This window comes from Oreochromis aureus, linkage group 15 (genome assembly GCF_013358895.1).
Source record: "Oreochromis aureus strain Israel breed Guangdong linkage group 15, ZZ_aureus, whole genome shotgun sequence".
In the NCBI taxonomy this organism is placed as follows: domain Eukaryota; kingdom Metazoa; phylum Chordata; class Actinopteri; order Cichliformes; family Cichlidae; genus Oreochromis; species Oreochromis aureus.
In genome coordinates, this window is record NC_052956.1 from 36,872,497 (window position 1) to 36,892,322 (window position 19,826).

General features: G+C 41.1%; 1 protein-coding gene across 2 annotated transcripts in view; it reads right to left on the reverse strand.

Moving 5' to 3' along the window:
• Window positions 1-5,274: 5,274 nt before the first annotated feature.
• The window catches only part of tsc22d2 (TSC22 domain family 2), a 32,693-nt gene continuing 18,141 nt past the window's right edge, over window positions 5,275-19,826 (reverse strand). Inside the window, exons 2-5 of one of the 2 annotated variants that reach the window (XM_031758136.2) lie at window positions 19,736-19,807; window positions 18,058-18,075; window positions 8,070-8,121; window positions 5,275-7,743 (exon numbers count right to left, since the gene is read on the reverse strand). In XM_031758136.2, coding sequence (XP_031613996.1) covers window positions 7,453-7,743; window positions 8,070-8,121; window positions 18,058-18,075; window positions 19,736-19,807 — 433 coding nt within the window. In that variant the 3' untranslated portion in view covers window positions 5,275-7,452. The remainder of the gene's footprint in view (window positions 7,744-8,069; window positions 8,122-18,057; window positions 18,076-19,735; window positions 19,808-19,826) is intronic. The other variant, XM_031758138.2, reaches the window with a different exon arrangement.

Genomic DNA, 19,826 nt, shown 5'->3' on the forward strand with positions numbered 1-19,826 from the left:
AATAATAATAATAATTATTATTATTTATGGCTGTGACAGTCGCCCCACTTGACCAGTATGTACAATAATAAGAATAGGAGAATCTCTTCCGGTTTAATTTTCAATTAACCTTTATTTAACCAGGAAGATCTCATTGAGAGATTAAAAACCTCTTTTTCAAGGGAGACCTGGCCAAGATAGGCAGCAGCAAGTGTCTCACAGTTACAGAAATTACTCAATTAAACACAGGCAGCAACAACACACATGCAAAAATAAATGAAAAAAATAAATAAAATAAAATTCAATTCTGTCCCGTAGAAAGACATTTTTACTTTAGGTAAAAATGTTAAAATGTGTTTACAACGAGACAAGAATAGAATACAAAGAATAAATAGCAAACAGAAAAGATATAAACAGTCGAAAGGAGTATAGTGCAGAAATAACACGTTTTCACTTTCTGACCACTTTATTAGGTACTAGTACCGGCTTGAACCCCCATTTCCCCTTCAGAAATGCATTCTTCATGGCACAGACCTTGGTTACAGCCAGCGGTTAACTGAGTTAAACATGAGTGTTGATGAGCAGTTGTGCAGGTGTACCTAATAAAGTGGTCGGCGAAGCTACCTTCCTGCGATCCCCACATGATGGCACCACAGTCTTACACTGTCTGTCTGCGCGAAGCCGTACGACTCTGCTGTGACGCCTGGTGGCAGTGGAGAGTCACCGCAGTGCAGAGTGTTGTCCTGTAACAGCAAACTTTCATCCTCAGTAACTCCCAGGCGTGGTTACAAATGACTGAATGGTGAGTAATTGCCCTTGCATAACGCACATGGACATGTATAACGTGGACAGTCCCTCGCCATGTACAAATCACCCCTGCGATTGAATAAGACTTCCTTCCTGTGTGCTATTTGACAGTGCGTGTCTGTGTTATACAACATTAGACATTCTTAGCTGAGTCAGAGGTAAGGAATACTTTGACCGTAACAGAGACATCTGACCTTATTTCCGTACTCTCTGGAAATATGAACAATGTTCAGTTTCAAAGTAGTATGTGCCTCCAGAAGACGTACAGCACCACTGTCAACAAACCGTAACCAAAAACAAAAATGTTGATTATTCCAAAATGTAATTTCATAATTTATTTATTGGATTTACTTTAACCAACTCGAAATAACAGTTTAATTTTGGTATTAGATGGGGTAAATGCTTTCATGTGATATTTTTGTGTAATCAAATGTTCTTTAAAGATTAAGATGTTCTGCTCGGCTCATCAGAGCTAATCTGATTTATATGGTCATAGTTTGTTTTGTTTTTTTTAATTCAATATTTCCATCTGAAATTTAGTGAAGCAGGAAAATGAAGTGATGTAACCTTGTACCAGCAGCCTTCCACCACCTTAATAAACCATTAAGTTGCACTCAACGTGTTTGATATGACCCATCTCGACCTTTGACACACATTTTACCACCTGTCATGAGTCAGAACATGTCAGGTCACAAGATCGCAGTCAAATCAGGGAGCGGAAATGTTGATTTTAGCGTTCTTCCTTCATTCATAGTGTTGCATTTGCTGAATTGTATTTGCTCACAGTGACGTTTGAAACACTCCCAGTTGTGAGCAAATACGGGGTGAACATGCTGCCGCATGACCGCATGTAATAATGTGTGGAAAGTATGTGGTTGGGAAGACCTGTCACGCTGACACAAAAACCTGGTCCATCCAGTTCTTTAGTTTTGCAGCAACGTGCAGTTTGCATCCTTTGTGTTGTAGTGTAGCCACAAATGCACACCCTTTAAATGTCAGCAGATAGAAGAAAAGCTGAGAAAACTAAAGGATGAATTTTGTCATTTTGTGCAAAATGCAGACCATGTTTCATTATTCCTGGCAGAGCAATGAAAAGAAATTATGAATGCAATGAAATAAAAACCAAAAACTTCAAATAAAGCCGTCTAAAAGTTAAGGGGTAAATAAAACAGGGTGAAATCTTCATTCTCTTTGACTTGAATTAACCTTGATGAGATTAGATGCAACTTTGTAAAACTCTGACAAGGAAACTGGATTCACATGACGCCACCTGTGAACACAGAGAACGGCGTTCCAAGGAAGTCTGTGTTTTCTGCAGAAAAGTGCAAGTAAGGGCATCAACCTGCTGTTTGACTCAGCCAAGGCCAACTCCTGATACATGTTATTCCAGATTTTAGGTATAAATGTTGAAAGCATCCACAGTTTTCAAGAGAAAGAGGGAAGCTTAAGAAAGACTCTTTTACAGGCCAGTGCAAACAGCATTAGCTGTATGTGTCGACTGATCTTTTGCAGTTCAAAGAGGCAAAAGGTGGCTGTGAAGAAGCTCACGTGGATTTAGAAAATTTCCCACTTTTCACAAGTAAATGTTAACTAAAGTGCAAACATGATTTCATGCTTATTCAGTTTCGTACAGAGCAGTTTCCTCACTTTATCCTCAGATAATCACACTGACAGATATTTGCATGTAGTATATATTTCCAGAGATGTCGTAAATCACACATTTTGCCGATCCTTAAAAGCAGGGAAGGGCATTCGGTTTATTGGCTGTTCGGTCGTTGCCAAAAATCAAATTGAGCTGTACCGAAGAGGTCATGACAGCCGAGGGTCCGTTTTAATAAATGAAAAGGATTTATTACATAAGAGTGTCCCAGAAAAACAACTTAGAGTTAAATTGGTTTACATGTGACCGCAAACTCAGCTAACTGAGAGATTCCGGCCAGAGGAATACTAGGAAAAGAAAAGCACGGTATTCCGAATAAAGCTGAATAAAGATTTTTTCCGATGTTGTAGCTGTGTTCGTTTGAAAATAACTACCTTTGTTCAAATTTATGCCTGAGATGTCAGGCAGGCGATGAGTGATGCCTTAATCTGTGCTGGTGTCAGTTTCCATCCTCCTTCAGGAGAAGTTGGGGCAAGCAGACAGAGTTACTTCCTCCTTGGAAAAATGAATTCCTCAGAATGAGATATGTTTTTCCTCAGAGCACTATCAGTCTGTGAGGAATTTTGGAAGAGGACAGATGATTGTTACGGAGATATAATGAGGTCATAGTAGGCTGCATGCTTCGTTACACATGTAAACAGCTATTTTTGGTCAGAGCTTTGTTTTCATTGTGAATTATTTTAATTCCAATCATTCATCAGCCACTTTGCTAGACCTTGCTAGACTCCCTTTTGCCCGAGATGGACTTAATTCTTCATGGTCTAGATTCAAAGGTGGTGGAAGCAAAAAATGCCAAGCACATATCCATTACACAAGCCTGAGCTAGTGGTACGAGGTGGGATGGATCCATGCTTTCATTGTGACTGATGCCAAATTCTGGCCATACCATCCAAATGTTGCTGCAGAAATCGTGACTTGTCACTTGCCAACTATTTTCAATCCACTGTTGGAGGAGTCCATGCAAACTATAGTCTGGCTTTCCTGTCCATAGCTGACTGGAGGGCCACCCGGTGTGGTCTTCTGCTGCTATGGCCCATCTGCGTCAAAGATGTGTCTTCTAAGATGCTCCTCTGAGTACCTTTGTTCCAACAAGTGGTTATCTCAGTTACCGCTGCCTTCCTATCAGCTTGAAGCAGTCTGGTCATTCTCCCCTGACCCCAGGTATCAGCAACTCATTCTCACCCAGAGAGCTGCTGTTTACTTATTTTCATTTTTTTTGACAGTTCTTCAGAGATGGTTGTGTGGGAAAACCCAGCAGATGAGTAGCCTCTGACGCATTCAAACTAACCTGTCTGTTCCCAGCAACCGTGCCACATTCAAAGTCTTTTCAATCACCTTTCTTCCTCATTCTGGTGCTCAGTTAGAGCTTAAGCAAGTCCTCTCGACCATGTCCTCATGATTAGACACCAACATGATAAGACACTGCTGACGAATTTGGCAGCGATGCTAAGTGGTGAGCGTGAGGCTCCTCGTATCAGTCTGGGGAAAAGGGAGGGGAAGATAAAATAATAATATTTATAATAACAATAGTGAATTAGGAAGAAAAAGAATAGTAAAATTAAGAAAGATATTGCAGAAGAATATATGGAATAACTAACAGTCCCCAAGTCAGCAGCACTGGAATGACGGAGAGCCAACTCGGAGACTATACCCAGAGGTTAGCTTCGCTGGAAGAGGTTACCCAGGTCAACAGCAATACTGGTTTTTTCATGGAGTGTAAATTCTCCTCTGTATTACTGTCTTTCTATGGGACACGTCAGTTTGGAGACAAGTTCGCTGCTACAGAGCAGAGTTGACCCCAGACCTGACGGGAGAGAGTCAACCCTGAACACACCCCCGTTAACAGTCCCGAGACCCAAATGAGCCCATAATAAGCGGGCTGTCAATCATGTTACACTGAATTCTGTGCTGCTCACAGGATTGATGATGAAAGTGAGCTGGAGCCCCTCCCAAGCAGCCCACTCTTCAAGTTGACCAAATCATTGAACTCAAGCTCCAGCTACTGTGAACGGGGTGGAGGGTAAATAAGATATTCCATTAATCAGTATCATTATAATACACTATTATTAATTCATTACTAACACATAGATATAGAACATCCAACAATGACAGCTTTTATACATACACACAGTAGTGCAGAGAATTCTAGCAGTAGAGGTTTGTAATTGTATTGTTGATAAGTCTCCTAGGAGGCAAACCTCGGGGGGATGAAGGGATGTGGCATTCCAGTGTGTGTGGTAAGTGTTATATAACTACAGCGCGGTGCCAGGTTAGCATGCAAGTACTTGTCAGTAGTAGCGCTTTGTGTGCATATCTGACTCTCCACATCCTTTTTTTTTATTTTTGTAACTTTTCACCCATATAAGGTTTATTGTGAACAGGTGTACCTAATGAAGTTTAGTTTGCCATGTTTATATTAGTTTCACAGGAAAATTGAAGTGACAAATGTTTTCTGCGCCTGTTCAAACACAACCACCGTACACACAATTACTAAACGTTAATGAGCCAACTCTCAGGTTGACCCAGCTTTTCTGCCATCATCGAATTCACTTCTGTATTTGTTCCCTTGCAGGACCCGTGTAACCTGCAGCAAATTTTTCCTTTTGTAATTTTGTCTGTTTGACACTCTGGGAGGAAAAAAGATTTGGGCAAAAGGCAAAAAAAGTAAGTTTATGATTTAAGGTGAAATTACAGGACGTGACTAATTTTATTTTGTAATTTTGTTGCTTACATTTAAAAAAAAAAGCCTCTTAGTAATGCTGGAAGCGTGACACTTTCGTAACACACGGGGATATGTCAAGGAAGAATGAACACACATGAAGACATTCTCATAATAAAACAGTAATTTATTATTTTTTTTTTGTTGTTGTCGTTGACCGAAAACTAAAATTGTCTGAACAGCACATTACAAGGGCATCGTTAAGATATTTTCTCCAAGGCTCAGTGATCACTTTCATACAGTACATTTGGCATGTACACGGTATCTCCTTCAAATGAAAGAACAGAAAAAAAAGAGAAGCCCATTTGCCAAAAAAGAAAAGAAAAATGACTGATTGTACAATTACCAAGCAATTTGGTTCTAAGCCACAGAGAAAGACGCCGATGGCCTGCTGACAGCAAGCGTCAGCAGAGGAGGCACAAAAGACGCGATTACAGACAGGATATCCCATAATATGCTCATACACAGCTGATTGAGTTCCAGCTTGAAAGTGAGAAATGTTTAATAGTTTGGATTGTTTCATTTTGCTGCAAGTATTGCTGTTTAGTTTTTGTGTTTTTTCCACTGTAAGCAAACTGTTGTGCATTACAATTAAATGGTGCATTCATCAAACTCTGCAATGTAACAAACCCTTCGCAATGCATATGAAATTTAACAGCATTTGGATGAAAACAAAGACTGCTCCTTTTCCCGCCTCATGCACCAGACTTTTCCTTCCATTCTTCTTCTAACTCACACCATCAGCTACTTACTCCAACCTCCTATCCATTTTCTCTCTCAGAAACCTTCAGATTTTCATTCAACAGAAAAACAAGAGTTCTGGATAAAAACTATGAGGTACCAAAGTGGTTTGATTACAGATCACGCAGAATATGCAAAATGGCAACAAAGAAGCACAAGGAAGGAGAGAGTAGAAAAAAAAAATATATAAGTGCGCGTTTTCTTAAAAAAAAAAAAAAAAAGGATTGGAAAGGAAAAGAAAGACTTACACAGCTTTGTGTCTTTGGTTATAAAGTAGGTCAAACAATTTTCACAGCTTTTCATCCCCCCCAAAGCCAAACCCAGCAAATTCATTTCGTTTTGACGAAGAAAGTCTAGAAAAAAGTTAATCAACAGTTTTCTTTATCAAAACATCCCATCACATATTACTTATCTTAAACAACAGGTGTTCTCCCGTACAAACTGCCCATGCTCTTAATACTTTACACTTTACAAAATATACATTCAACCTGGATTTCATCTAATGTAAGCGCAGCTTTAGTGTTAGCACTATTTCATGAAGAGGCAAAAAAAAAAGAAGTCTATTTTTTTGGAAACTTATTGCCTACCTGTTGAGAACTACAAGTTGCAAGAATCTATCAAATTTAATACCCGACAGATTCTAAATACCAAAAGACCAAAAAGAAAAAAAAAGGTTTCTTTTTTGTTTTTTAATAAGCATCTCCATGACATTGTTCATTTACATTATGAAAATAGCAGCCCTGAAATAAATAAACGCAAATACTAAAACTGAACTAATGAAAATTTATTATGATTCATGTCAAACGTATGGTGGCTCTGAGAACAACACAAGCTTTTTCGATGCAGCATATAACAAGCCGAGGCTGTCGGCTCAATCCGCTCGAGCTGAGCCGCCTGCCGGTGGCGTCCTCTTGCGCTCAGGGAGGACATATCCTCCAAACCACCTCTCCATCACCCTCTCTGCACTCTTGGCCTCTTCCAGCCCTGCAGTGACGTTGGGTGCAGACACTGGGAGGTCAGTCTCTGTTGGATGTTTCCAAGGATCCTCGTCACCCCTCTGGACCCTGGCAGGGACACGCTGCTGTCTTCCCCCATTTGTTGCCCCAACAAATCCAGCTCTCTGTGCCCTCTGACCCCCGCCATCCCCTACACAACATCAACATGCAGTTGTTGGTTTTTGTTTCTTTTCTCTTTTTTTTTTAAATGCACAATGGCTGCCCTGCTCACCCCCCACCCATTTGCCCCTCATCTCCTCCTTTTTCAGCTCTGTTGCAGCCAAACACAAGGCCTGAATAAGACTTTGCACAGGATGGTAAATGTCTTAAATAACGTGAAGGCCTGATGACATCAGCACACGCTGAAACACGGCTCTCAGTGACAAACACAGATGTTGCTTTGTTGATTTGTCCTCAAGTGGAGCACTTTGAACACAGAGCCGAGTCCATTTGCTGTATGGGGTTAAGGGGACGGTAGTAGTTAGTTGTTGCCTTTGCTAACAGACTCCTGTCCGTGGGACGTGTGTTTCTGACAGTTTATAAAGAGGGAATCACGCTGAGGTGATGTTGGGCTGATGAGGGACGCTCTGGCTCCCCTCGTGGTGAACCAGAGAGGGGGTGCTGTTTGTGACGAGCGGGTGTTGCTGCTGCAGCGGCGGCGATCTGCTGCCATGGGTGAGCTGATTGGTCAGATGGCTGAGCTGCTCCGAGTTGGCCAGCGACTTCAGCACGGCGTTCTCGCGCTCCAGCATAGAGTTTCTCTCGTACAGCTCCTTGATCTGCTCCTTCAGCACCTCCACCTCCTCACGAACAGCATACATCAGGTGACTCTTCACCAGATCCTGAAAGTGAGGACAAACTATAATTAGCACACAAAAATGACAGTGGTCTTTGTACCAAGGCGTCACTGCTGCAGCTGCTTTTTAACAAATCCCCTGTCAATCAAAAGGGACCAGCAGCACAGACGCTAAATACTTGGGCTGGTCTGAGGCTCATTTTTCCTCTCCGTTTCCTTCTACAAGATGTTTCACGTTCATCCTCTTTCAGCCACTTATGTTAACATCAGCAGAGTAAAAGTTATTGTGAAACATGTCATTGTACAGACTGGCAAGGAATCCATATCACAGGATCCAATCTGATATGACACTAAATATGCGGAAAAACTCACCATTGCCTGCTCAATCTTGTTATCGATGGCAACGACGCTGGCTCCCGATGCACTGTGGAGAGAAGAGGAGGAAGTTTAGATATCAATCTTGCTTATGCCCATCGGACATTTCACATTCACCAAGTGCCAAAAGTGGCTCCCCCACAACTTGAGATTTCACTTGCATCGCTCAGGTGAATCAAAACAAACCCTCGAGCGTTTTCACTCATGCAGATTAGCTTCTAGAGAATGAGATTAGACCAGGAAAAAAACAAAGCAAAAACAAAACCCGTACTATTTTTAGTGAATTTTCCATTGTGTTTAGCACAAACTGGCAGAGGGCCCATGTTTGGAAAGGCAAAAATGCAAGACGGCATGCTACAAACGTGATGCTGTTTTCAGAGATCAGAAGCACGGGAAAGATTGGGGTGGAAGGTGAAGACATGTCTTGTTATACACACCAAACTCTGTTTCAGCAACAGCTTTATAACCCAGACTTGAAGCCGTTGCTCTACATGCCTGCATTAAGTGAACCTTTCCAGAAACTTTCCATACTGCTGTATGTTGGCTTTCATGGCTCACAGTCTCTGTTCAGTATAAACAGCTGTCCGACTCCACATTCAAATGTGCCACCAGTGAATCAGAGCACAGCAGCAACCAAGAGAAACCAAGACAAAAATCCACTTGTTATAACAGCTAAAGCAAAACGCAACTATCTGCACATATATCCAGGTCAGATAGCATCTATGCATGGCAGACAGGGAGTCTGGTCAGTCTTCCAAAACGTGTTCCGCCTAGTACTGGTCCTGCCATCGGTAATCAGTTTACATCATCAGTACACGCTCTCTTTTCTAAATTATATCTGCATAAAATACCAAGCACCCACTTAACTCCTCTCTGCCTCTCACATCGTTATAAAAACATCTTCATGTGGCCTCAGAGGAGCTCGATCCTTTATTTTACATCTCACCATTTTTCCAGTAGGAAGCGAAGATTAAACGTTTAATTTAAACACAAGACGATTAACTTACGAGTCCGTGCTACAAATCCTCATGAAACCAAACGACGCCGACTTTTCACCGTTTGCCTTTTAACCTCCTCCACAACAGCGCTTTTGTTTTTGAACGATCACCGCCCTGCTCCGCTGTGGAGCGAAAACAAAAGCAATCGATGTGTTCTGGAGCCGCTGGACGGCGCTCTGACTGGGAGCTGGAGCAGCAGACGGAACACAATGTGCAGACTGCCTCTAATTATTATTTTTAGAGCTTCCACGATGTTGAAAAAAAAATTAACGTTATAAGAATATGTAATTACACAAGATAAAAGTAGATGTGAAGCAGTTTCCTTTGAATTAAATACAGACGCGCAATTATTGTGTACTGAGGTTGGGGGCTGTAAGGAGCTTAAGTTAAGAAAAAAAATTGTTACGTTATGTTTACATCTTTTTTTAAACATAATTAAATTTTTTTTTAAAAGAAAGAAACGTGGAAATCGCACATTGCGCTATCAGCAGCTTGGCACCAGTCTATCCATCATTTACACCCTGCGTGCTGGAGCGCACGTAGTGTACGGCTCCGTCGGCATCTCGTGGGGGGACACGTAGTATAAACACAGATCAAACAGATGCCACATGTTCGGGAAGAGAGTGGTGAACACACGAAACAGCTGCTGGCAAAACACCTCAAACTATGCGGGGGACAAAATGAGCGCAAATGGCCACCGAGCAACTCTCAAATTACGTACAAAAACACCGACAAGGAGCCAAATGTCTGTAGTTCGTAAGTAAGATTTAAAAAATAAAGGATAAAAATATGTCAACGTTTTCAGTTAGTAACGCAAAGATGCCGTAAAAACTCCACACGCGGTCTCGATGGGCACGCGTAAAATAAACCCACATGCGCGGACACAGAAACAGCTTTTAAAGGTGTTTACCTTACGCATCGCGCTCTGTAGGCCACCAAACGTCCTGAATGTGGCGGGGATGTTCCCGGCGAGCAGGGCAGGCTGTAGCTCATTTTGCAGCGCATGGTTCCTGAAGTTTTCTCGCAGCTACACGTTTCTTACTGAGTAACAAACACAACAAACTGTCCTGTTTGAGTGGAGGCTCACGCTTTCTTAAAACCACTGCTTGGTCACATGGTGAGGCGGAGTTCAGCCTTCGCCGCCTCCTCCCACCATTCATTTACTCCGAGAAGCCTCTTTCACAAGTTACATTATTCAGAGCTGAAACGTACGTGCGGAACAGCCACTCCAGAGGCACACGGGAACATATTTAAAGGCTCAGCTTTAATTCAAGGAAAGGCACAGCTCTGTATGTACCCTATGTCTTGTGTTAGTGCCTTAAACTCCATCTGCACCATCACAAGGCTTCTGCAGGCCTGTTTCTCCACGTTTATTCCTTGAAATCTTGAGGCAAACTTTGGGCAGTTTGACAGTTAAAATGTGCATACAACACAACAAGGAGAATTAAACAACAGTTTAATTTTTTAATTTGCACAAAGGCAAATAAGAAGGTAGTTTTATTGATCACATTAAGACTGTACATTAAAACATCACAGGAATAAAATCATGTCCTTTTCGGCTAATTACATTAGCAAAGCAGTCCCGTTCTCTGTCATTTCCAGTAAAAACACCAAGATTAAAACATGAGATGACTTAAAACTGCCCGCTTATTTTTCCAGTCACTCAGTGGATTACTGAGCACCTAAAATGGTTTAACTACACGCCTAAGATTAGTCAGAGATGTCTGCGATAAGAATGGCAGCCTGGGTGTACCCCCACATTCCGGCTTTTTTTGACTGCTAGGAGAGGCTCAAGGGTCTCCATTGCCCGTAACCCTGAATTGGACAAGCGGAAGCAAAGGGATGGACGGATGTCAGAGATGTACTTGTGTAATGACGGTGAGGTAAATGAGTTGCATTCCAGCACAAATCTCATTCAGATATGTGATTTTAAAGTCGATAGATGACGGCAGCAGCAACAGAACACATTCTTCCCTTTGAACTGAGCACTTCCACATCTGGGACAGTGAAAGAGATATGTCCACGAGCTTTGGCTGGAATGTGTTTTTATCAATAGCAAAAGACAAGAGGCATGCAGGTTGAACTAAAAAAAAGAAGTTTGGCTGTGCAATCTGTACTTGAAGAGTTAAAGAAAAAGCTAGAAAGGAAGAAACAGGTTGTTGTCATTCCATGTTCAAGGAAAACAAAGCAAACTGTATATTTTATTCAAGGAAGAAGACATGTGGTGGTTTATATAAGGACCACTGGCTGTGTTAACCTCAACACGGGCCTTCCCCACAGACTGCAGCAGAGTACAAATGTACTCACCACCCCGCAAACAAAGTCTCCGGGACCACTAGGCAGCACATTCCAGTTCTGGCCACCTCCGGCCCCGAGGCCAGTGCATTCAAATGCAGACATCTGTGTCACAGCCACCAGGGCTGGCTACAAAGTTTCTACCATGCATGCCTCCCTTTTGACACCGAGCCCATCTCCTCTTACACTGCACGGTGTACCCACCCTCTACCTGGATCCATGTACATCACAGCAGACACGTGCAGGAGCAAAACGAACTCCCTAAATCATCACACACTGTTTTCCAGCACCAGAAATCCAATGTGTTCTCCATTAGGGCCACAAATGCACCGGCACTCATCCCCGTCCCAAAGCACATAAACACACTCCGTGGGGGAAGGCAGCTGAATAAATTAGACCTTTGTCTTACAGTAATAACCCCCCTCCACGATCATATTTCAAAACAATAGCTGGAGGGTGGGGGCTGCAACAACAGATGAGTGTGCTCGCTGACAACTCACTGTGGCTCTCGTTCCGATGCAAACGCTGGCTGCAGCCGGCCGCTTGTTTGAAAAGACAGGAGGGTGTAGTTTGGCCACTGCGCCAGTTGGCGTCAGCAGAGGCCCCCGATTAGCTGCGATTCAAAAGTTCAGCAGCTTCAGGAAGACAGCAGTTTAGCTATGACTTCATTATTATGGCACAAATCAGCTTGGAGTTTATGTTTAATCATGACGCAGCTGTAAAATTAATTTGAAAATACAAAACAAAGCATGTTTTTGCTCCATCAGAGCTACAGGGGGCCAATTCTCTATTTATCTGTCTGAAAAGGGTCAAAAGTACTGCGTGACCCAGCAAACAACCAAGCAGGCTCCACAACACTCTGCTCAACTAAATGATCACTCACTCTGAAAACAAAGAAACCAGTATTTTTGCAACAGGGCGTTCTCAGCAGCAGACCTGTGAGCCCCTCATGTTTACCCATCTGCTTAAATCAATCAGATCATATCCAGTTTTTCCACAGAAACAGGGAGTAAAAAAAGAAAAACAAAAAGAAGAGGAAACTTGGATTTCAGTCAATGCAATGTCTGCCGACATGAACAGATTTTTTAGAAATATGTCTCTATAGCTGGATTTGATGCGTGGACGTGGGTTCTAGTTTCTTTTGATCATATATCCTTAGATTTAAAGGCTTTGTTTCATAACAGATAAATCTATAATATTTCAGATGATTCTGGGGTGAAATAAAGAAAAGGCATTACCGTTTCAGATTATCTTATTCAAACTTTTAGATTTGTTTAGATTTTCAGTTTCTGATTGCATCAGCCAAATAAATCAATCAAATCCTCACATATGTGAAGCTGAAGTTAATCTGTATCCTAAGAAACGGTTTCAGATTATTTCCTGTCACGCAAATAAAACATTTTATTCACTAGTAAAACTGCAATTAGAAACTCGTTAGTCAAAATTTTATATATTGAAATCAGTTATCAGGAAGAGCACCATTTACATTCTAATGTGTGTGAAACATGTGAGTCAACACAGCCTCAACGCTTTTCATGAAAATAACCTGAAACTGGAATATTAAAAAGGGGAGAAACAGGTTACACATCCCACAAGGAATTCTTGTGGTTTACTGCAGTTTATTTTTCCTGCAAGCACATACATTTGCATACTGAACTAAAATAATCCCCAAAGAAAACAATCTCGACAAACTACTTCTGCCCTCCATGGACTGCAAAGCTTCAAACAACTATGACAATCGCAGGATGCAACAAGTATGTTAATACGAGCCTGTGAACATGGCGCATATTTGGATGCTGTATTGTTGGGAGCATGTCTATATAAGGGGTGGTCCATATTGACACAATGGAGTCTAAACAAAATAAGAGAGACCACGGGGAAGTTTTATTTCTCCAACACTAAATCAAAGTCACAAGTGGGCGTGTCTGCTGCCACAGCGCTTCCTCGTAAACAGGCCGGAGGAGTTGTCCCACTGCAACCTCATCTGTTGCGCAATATCGCTACACTGCTGCACAAGCAGCTCCTCGTGTAACATACGCGATGTGACTGGAAGGGAACCGGCCCGTCCTTCCACCACATGGACAGCTCCAGCAGACATCTTGGTAAACAAAACAGGATGACGGGGGAGCATGAGAAGCAGTCAAGTCCCTCGGGGGCTTATAAAGACAGGATAAAATCTGAATTCTTCAGACGGCAGATGAACTTCGTCCATCACTGTTAATTTAAGCAGTCCACAGAAGGCCTCTTTTTTCAAAGCACAGTCTTAGACGTGATATCCGTACCTACCAACAAGCATGAAAACATATCAAGTGACCAGTCGCGTACACATGTAGGCCACTGTAGCACGTTCACAATTCAACTAGACAAAAGCTGCTGGTTTAGGGAACAAGCTCACCAAAGCAACATCTGCAATCTGTTCCCCATCTACAACTAACTACTGCTAGTGAAGGTTGACATTTTGCATTGTTGCAGGAAAAGGGGCAGGCGATAAGTAGCAAACGGACCAGCAGAAGTTCCAAACGTCTCAGGTGTCCTAAAACAGTAGAGTACTGTGAAATCCACTAGAAAGTGTGAGTTTTAAAAAGATTTAAAAAGAGGCTAAAAAAAAAATTCACCAGCAGGGCTGTTTGTTAATGGCGACTGTGCTCGACCTCTACAGCTCCTACAGAAATCCATCAAAACCCATATGCAAACAGTGGGAATGCAGCTCAAGGGTCCTCCGACCATAATTACCTAAACACAATGTGCTGCAATATCAAATTACACTTTTTCAACGCCTGAGAGGCTTGAGCTTCGCCACTTGTTTGTCTCAATCTGGATTAAGACCCCCGCTGGAATGTGCATACGTAATAGTTTTGTTCCTGAGGCTTTAATGGAAAAATCCCGGCACCTCAGTGTTAACGGGCCTCTGTATTCAGGAGAGCATTTATCACAAGATCAAGGACTCAGCCTCATTTGGGTTTACTCTCTGAAGCAAAGGGTGTGGGTCAGAATAATGTCGTTAGGTAGTACAGTCTAATTACCCCTAATACACATGTCAGTGCCTTTATCAGTGACACTTTAAGGGGACTTTTGGAAAACGCTGACGTTTAATGTTCTAAACATTGCATTTTAAAAGCAACCAAAAGAAAATCTGGCAAGTTCAATGTGACTACTTAACACCAACTAAATCACTGTGCTTTAATTTTTATCTTTGGTAGTGTTAATTATTTGTTTAATCTCCTCCTCAAAAAACAGGACACAGGCTTTTAATTTGGTGACTTTGCAGACAAAATGTGATACAAAATAAAACAGCCATTTTTAGCATTTTCTGACCAATAACTGCCAATGTCCATCGCCTACTATGAATCATATATCAGTCTGACCTCAAGGTGGTTCAGCTGGTAATTTCATGGTCAGTCAGTGGCTATAGTTATATATCAGGGTATCTCCTAAGTGTGAATGTCTTTAACTGTCCGAGCTCTAGCAGACACGATGTTGGAAAGGCCTGTGTGTGCTCAGCAAACCCTTCCTGGATAAATACAGATCAAATGTCAGCAGCTTCCAAAGATAAAGTAGCCAGAATGAAAATGCCGCCACTAAAACAGTACAATCTTTGTGACAAGTGGTGTGTTATGCAAGCTTTAAGATCTTTCATGGATATGACTGCCATCCATCAAATTCTCCACGAATCTAAAAAAAGGTGTCACATTTGAGATCCGCGCTCTGTGCACGTACAGTCCTGTCCTGGCTCCCACACAGCTGTTGGGTAACCTTTAATTTTTTAAAGGTAACTTTACTTCCTCAACAGATAAGACACTGCAAATGTATTGGGATGGCTCTTCTGAGGATAAGCCCCCCCCCAGCTTCTGGCAATTACAATCCGAGGTAAGTCCAAGTAATAACAAAGGTGCAATAAATCGTGACAGTTTATAAAAGTTATATTTCTCAGTTATATTTTGAAGGCAACTGCAGCTAAGTTGATAAAGAAGTTTACCATGACAGTGTTGTCCAGTCAGCACATCAGAAGTGAAACTTCAGCATTCAAGAGTTAAACTTTGCTCCTCTCCCCAATAATGACTGCTCGTTTCTGAGCCATAAACAGTGCTAACAAATCTGATCTGGTTTAAATAGCTCCCCACTGGCTGAGCATTGGCTGGGCCTGAGGCCACCAATCAGGTGTTCTCTGACCAAATATAAATCTGTCTATTCTTTATTATCCATAATCATCGAGTTGATCTTTGTGGACAGAGGACTGTAAAAGGGTTGCTGCCTGTGGGTTACGTGGGACTAATCACAGCCTTATAATAAATCCATTCAGCACGGACCAATAGATCGCTTTCCTGCTATGTTTACAAAAGCAGAGTTCAAGTTGTAATCTTGTTAGGTTAAAAAATAAATGTGTGTGTAGAGTTTTTAACAAGGGAAGACTAAAGCAGAGCTGTAGGGGATCAACTATGGACCAGTGAGACTTTGAGTTTGTGAAATGTTGTTCAGAAACAAATCTGCATCCTGTGGTTATACTTCTTATTAGCACTTAGAAAATTGAAAAAATAAAATTACTGCATGGGAAATCCAAGACTGAATATCTTAGATGACATGTGTTAATAGACCTCTCTGCTGAATCACTTGTTATTAATCTCTGTCTCTCTTCCACAGCATGTCTTTATTCTGTCTTCCTTCTCTCACCCCAACCGGTCGCAGCAGATGGCCCCGCCCCTCCCTGAGCCTGGTTCTGCCGGAGGTTTCTTCCTGTTAAAAGGCAGTTTTTCCTTCCCACTGTCGCCAAAGTGCTTGCTCATAGGGGGTCATACGATTGTTGGGTTTTTCTCTGTTTTTATTATTGTAGGGTCTACCTTACAATATAAAGCGCCTTGAGGCGACTGTTGTTGTGATATGGCGCAATATAAATAAAATTGAATTTAATTGAATGTCAAATGGGGAAAAAAGTTACACATGAATGCACATTTGTAGTACAATTATACAATAAGTACAAATTCACTGCCACTGCTTTTATGGGTCCATATTAGAAATTCTGTTCAGTTTACACAACTTTCCAAATTTGAATCTGTATCCTGATGTAAAAAAAAAAAAAAAAAGAAAAGAAAAAGCTATATGGGTGCCCTTGAGTGTTTTTCGAGTTTCGTGTTTTCAAAATTAAAATAACATTTGCGCATTTTATTTTATTCACAAGCAAAAATTTCTAATGCAGCGTTTTTCCACAGGTTTCCAAAAGGCTATCAGCAACCTCTGGTTTTAAAACTAATTCGGGTTGTAATGCCACAAGCTCCGCATTGCTGATAGAGCAGCAGAAGATTTGGCACCGATACGTTTTGATCCCCACAGCGAAGCAGAAACTTGTCTAAAAATGAGAAGATGAGCAGGCACTGTGCCCAACTGAGGTTTTACATTTTTCACAAACCCACTCATTTTGAGGAATGCTTTAAAGGGCCCTCAAACTGTTTGTGTGCAGTTCCCCTCTTCATTTCCAACAAGTCCAACCTTGCAGGAGAGCTGGCTCGGGACAAAGGGAGGTGGAATGAGGCGTCTCCCTCAGGTTTACCTGCGGTTAGTTGAAAAGTTCTGAATAAAGCTGCACTGTTACTCTCAGAGCCCAGAGGCAAAGCGGAGCTGGATGAGGAACAAACAGAAGCAGAGTCTTTTGCCAGCTGTGACGACGCACTGTTGCTCAACTGCTACTGTTGTTCAGTAAACAAGGACCCTTATTTAGGTCATATGGACGATCTCATGCTTAATGCAGTATATCACACACAATGTCTGATTGGTTGCCAATCCCTCCGCCACTTACTGTCACTTGGCAACAGAGGTTTAAAGTCACAAGCATTGATAAACTACAGTTGTCTCTCATCTAGTGATGCAATTTTAAAAATCCATCAATCCTTGACTAAAATTGCATATATTATCAAGATGTCACCAAGAACTAAATTTTTAAACAAGAATCATTCAAAGTTCAAGAATTGTAAAATCGACCTCTCAAGTCCTTCATCACATATTTATCACAGGGTAAATATGTTAATATATGGCATTATTAAGTCATCTTTATTTTCTTGCTTATTCCCAAGACTCCTCAGAATTTTCTGCACATCACTTCATGACATAACAAGTCAACCGCATGTTTAAGGACTTAAACGATAAATACACCTCAACTTCAAAGTTTGTTTGCCGGTGCCTGTTGGCAGCTTCCATGAGAGAGCACATGGGAACAGAAACTGTTTATGGTAAATGCAAACCACGGATTCCCAAGTCAAAACAAGCGCCATTCATTTGTCTGCGTTATTGACAGGTACCTATGCAACGAAACAAATAGCTCATTAAAAAACAAATCATTAAACACAGAAAATGAAGCCTGAATTCTAAATAAAGCAAGATTTTCAAATTCTTCATCCCATATTTAGCCCCGAGTGAAACGGATAAGTTAGCATCACATTCACAGGGAGACGATGAAATGAACATAGTATATATCCTAAAATCCAAGGAATTGGAAAAAAGGTTTTTTTAAAAACATAGATGTTAATAATCGCTGTGACAATGTTCGTGCAAAGTAAACATACAGATATATACATACAATATGATAATAACAGCATGTGTTGATTGATATTTTTCATTAGCAACTCAAAGCAAATCCATAGTTATGCAATTTCATAAAATTCAGCTTGGGAGTTTTACTGTAATCTCTGAAAAAGAGCACATACCTGTGCTTCAGCTCTTGTCTTGGTGGTGGAACAATGAGAATAATGAAGAAAAAAAATAAATTAATTAAATGATCGCCAGTAGTACGCATTTTATAAAAGAATCAAATATATGAATGTGGCCACACTCTAGAAATTTATACAAAAATGTCTAATCTAGTAACTTCTAACATATTAAAATAATTAAATGTTACATTTTTTGGTTTGAGCCAACATGAGGACAGCTACCTTTGTGTAGCCGTTTTTGAATTGAAGATATTGTCTCTTCTTTTATTAGACCTGTCAAAGTTATTTTTGATTACTCTGGCAATTTCTCTCATCTTTGTAGTCTATGAAAGGTAACAAGAAAAATCGAGCTCTCCCTGAAGACACATTTGTTGGAGCTGGAACAGTGGATTTAATACTTTTTTTTTTTTAATTTAAAAATTAAAAAAACAGTTCTCAAATTTACACATAATCCCGTCCTTTATGGTTAATATAAATCAGCTGAAAGCCAAGGCATGTTAGTAACAAGCACAATGCCACAGCTCTGACATGGACTCTTTTTTTTTCTTTTTTTTTTTTTTTAAGGATGAGCTTTTAAAAGTTGAGAATTAAGCTTAAGCTTAAAAACACATTTGTAAACTCACCAACTTCTCATCTGATCATACCGATGACAGGCTTACCAAAACATCGGTCATGTTATTACATTTGGATCTGCAGTACTCAGTACTAAACCTCTTCGGCACTTAGCTGCACACATCGTAGGGACAAGGGAAACCTGAGCCCCAGATCCTCGTGACTGGCAGACCACAGATACGCTGAGTGTCACAGAGACGTGAAACACTGCCAGATCAGCTCTAGTGCTTCTTCCACTGACATGCTTTCTGCGTGCTGTACACTCACACCTGCTGAAATGTCCAGTTTGACCAGCCGTTTAATTCAGTAATGAGTCCCAAAATTGTGCTTTTTTATTTCAATAAAATGAGAAAAGCCTGGACTTCTTTAATAATCTGGTAATCATTCGATAGATTCGGTCTTTTCCCCTCACAGATAAAATTTGTGCGACACACAAGGAGCCAATTATTCTTTGGTTTAATTCTGGCTGAAAACTTGCTGTTTAAATAATAGTATATTTAGAAATAGATCCATAGATACATCTATCAGAAAAGGAAATAAGATCTTAACCAGAACAGGTTATCGTTTTCTACACTAAATTTAAAGTACAGCTGTAGTCACTTGTAAACTATATAAATCAGGGGTGGGGAACTCCAGGCCTCAAGGGCCAGTATCCTGCAGGTTTTAGATATCACACTAGGTCAAGACACCTGGATCAAATGATTAGTTGATTACCAGGACTTTGAAGAACGTCAAGACATGTTGAGGAGGTAGTTTAGCCATTTAAATCAGCTGTGTTGGATCAAGGAAGCATCTAAAACCAGCAGGACACCGGCCCTTGAGGCCAGGCGTTCCTCCACCCCTGACATAAATCATCCTCTGATTGTTTCTAGAAATTTATGACAGATGCTCACACTGAAATCAGTAAAATCAATTAATTACTTGAGGACTCCATAAATAGAATACAGGCTGCTGAAGATGGACATTTTCCTTTAGGGTGCACAAGGTGAAAGGGGTACAGGGTCCGGTTAAGCCAGCCAGCCAAGTCAAGGCCACACACAAGTTAAAACACCCGAGCTCATACCTATCGTTGATGGGCTTTGACCCTCGTAATCGGCTAGGCCGGAAAGCCTGGTAGAAAGCAGTGGACGGGTTCCTGTATTTTAATTAGGAAG